The 2,838-nt window shown below is 33.2% G+C and overlaps 1 protein-coding gene across 1 annotated transcript in view; it reads left to right on the top strand.

Moving 5' to 3' along the window:
* Nucleotides 1-2,838, top strand: part of LOC117102043 — a 38,395-nt gene that overhangs the window by 7,861 nt on the left and 27,696 nt on the right. The window contains exons 2-3 of the mRNA XM_033242258.1: nt 1,070-1,516; nt 1,639-1,824. Of these exons, the coding sequence (XP_033098149.1) occupies nt 1,070-1,516; nt 1,639-1,824 (633 nt within the window). The remainder of the gene's footprint in view (nt 1-1,069; nt 1,517-1,638; nt 1,825-2,838) is intronic.

The following is a 2,838-nucleotide window of genomic DNA, read 5'->3' as shown; positions in this document are numbered from 1 at the left end:
TAGCGCCCCCATACATGTTGAAATTATATTCGTATTTCCTTATTCGCTATGAACATGTTGGTCAGGTTTTAAAAATGTTTCTCTGTATCAGTTTAATACTACATGGTTTTCTTTCAGTTGTCTATAGTGAAGGTATTCCGTTTAACTTTGTTATTTGCTAGTAAGCTTCTAAGTTTCATTATTAATTGATTTTCCATTACAATGTGTATCTGGAATCACGAATCATATATATCATCGCCAGCGGCTACTGATTAGTAAGCGTATCGTGGCATCCTGTGATGATCAAGGAAATGTTATAAAAAGGCCTATTTCCGATTCTGTCACTGTATTACAAGTCATATTATTTACATATTTTAAATATTTTGTCTATTTTTTTAGAGATACGAGCACAGGTAAGGAAGAATTTTGTATGTAAAATTTCGTGTAATAGGGCCTATATCATTGTGTATAGGCCTATAGGTATATATTATAGGCCGACACTAAACTGTTCGTTTTCATCCATTACGATGTAGTAGATTTCACGGCTCACTGTATTATAATTCACAAAAGTATTTGTATTAGAAAAGTTTCGGCACGTAAGTACTAATTTGCTTAGGCCTATGCCAATTAACTAAAGGCCTACTATGCATAGTAGGTGTGAGCTACTCGTAAACGTAATGTTTTCATTTATTATTAAGTATATTTTAATAAATAATTTGGTGTTTATTATTTTTTACATCCCACATCAATTACTTTTGTAAGTTGCAAGATTGAACTACAGTATTTGTATTTGTACAGTATTCTTATTATGGAGCTTAATAATTTGAGTAGTATATTGTAAGAAAACATTCTTAAAAATGGCATGACAAATATGAATTGTAGTGATTAGTACACATATATTTTGTTTAGTTCTTTATTGCAATATATTCATTTTTAATTGTGTTTTACTTGTTATAGTAAGATGCAGTTTATGATAAGTATTTTTGCAAAAGCGCCATGTAAATTATTTTCAGATGTTAGTTTTTTTTTTGTTTGACTGTGTACTAATCAGTACGCTTTATTTTGAATAACAAATTCTCTTTTAATGTAGTCTGTGTAGACTTTTATTTTGGGTCATCGCACTATGAAGCTACATTTGTGGAAACAGACTATAATGGTTTGAAAACATGGAACGACCTTAAAGAAATATGTGAACAATCAGGCTATCAACTTGTAAGCATAACCAGTTCAGATGAAAACGATGCAATCTTGAACTTCCTCCAAGATAATTGCACACGTGGAAACTACGCCATCGGATTATCCCGCCAGATAGGAATTTATCCTCAAAATGCTTGGAACTGGGAATCCGGTGATACTGCTATGGAGTTGTTATGGGGCAGTAATGAACCAAATGTTCCTGTTAATGACTCTGCAGTAGTGTATATGACGACCCTGGAAGAATTCGGACCTGGCAAATGGTACGACATTGAGAGTATCGCGCTAATAGGGTCTCAAACTGCAAATACTGAATATGGTTATATTTGTGAAAAATCAATAAGTAAGTGGTAGTAATCAATTAATACCTTCAATTATTATTAGAACCACTGAAATACATAATGTGTACACAAGTAAATTTGACACATTCAGAAGACTATTACATGCTTTTTTTTCGTTTTACAGCAACCACGCAGTTATCCACGACTACTGATGGCACGTCAATGCAGTCATTTTCTAGCAGTATTATACCGTTAAGTTCCACTTATCGCATGCATACATCAGTAGTAGCCACGGTAAATGGTGAACCCAAAGACAGAACTGGTATTAGTGATGAGCCAATTACGAAAACTAACACAGAAAATCACAAAGGTAGGCAATTAACCTGTAGCTCATGGGTCGTATTATAGTAGAGACTGAGACAACTATACTAGTTTTCTCAGGTAGAGATCAGTGGTCGTATTGAATTGAAAATAAAAGTGATGCAGGTGAGATCTCGTTACCGCGGTTCGATTTGTTCGACGACGCGACGCTACAGCGGAATTCCTCATGCGTGACCGTCCTACTGTGCGTCCTACGTACGCTGGTACTTAGATTTAACGTTCTCGCATATGCATGTGACTTTTAGTGACCACGTCCTATCGTTGTCGTGCAATATCGACAGTTCCCTATTATTGTCCACACCTGGTACTGTTAGATACAGTAGAGCCCCTATTAAAGGGATACCTTCGGGACCAAAAAAAAAGTGTCCCCTTAATAAGGGGCCACTAACCAAAACGTGAAACTGTCTCCTTAATAGGGATTTTTTGCATATTTTCATATAACGATGACAAAATTCTTCATAATTTTATTTTTATTGACATAATGAGTTACAGTAGAATTATAACTAATTTATAGCAATAATTTTCAAGGCAAATAATTCATTTATAATATGAAATCAGCAGAAATGTTATTAAAACAACAGTAGTTTTATATGTTCCCAATATTGTTTTTATGATGAATGAATTTATAAAAATGTACGAAAACGAAGAAAAAGAAATTTATTCAGAAAACCTCAGGAACATAGAAGTAAAGTAGTAAGCCTACAATACCTTTAATAAATAGAACAATTTCATTAAAAAGGATAAGTTATTCATACATATACCAAAATAATTAAAATAAAAACTAAGAAGAAATTGGAGAAAAAAAAATCAAAATACAAAATCCAATCAAATCAATAAGAAGAGAGAACAGAATAGGTACGTTCACATAAGCTATTGTGATAAACTTATCATGATCTATTCATCATGATAACTTTAGCATGTTAAGAGAAAACCGTTCATATAGAAACCATCATCATGATCTATTTATGCTAATGCGTGCAGTGTTGCATGAAAACTACCAGAA

Source organism: Anneissia japonica, unplaced genomic scaffold, assembly GCF_011630105.1.
Source record: "Anneissia japonica isolate Jap-2015-1 unplaced genomic scaffold, ASM1163010v1 scaffold997_len2565447_cov190, whole genome shotgun sequence".
Lineage (NCBI taxonomy): Eukaryota > Metazoa > Echinodermata > Crinoidea > Comatulida > Comatulidae > Anneissia > Anneissia japonica.
The sequence above is the reverse complement of the archived record's forward strand: the minus strand, read 5'-3'. Positions and strand labels throughout refer to the sequence as shown.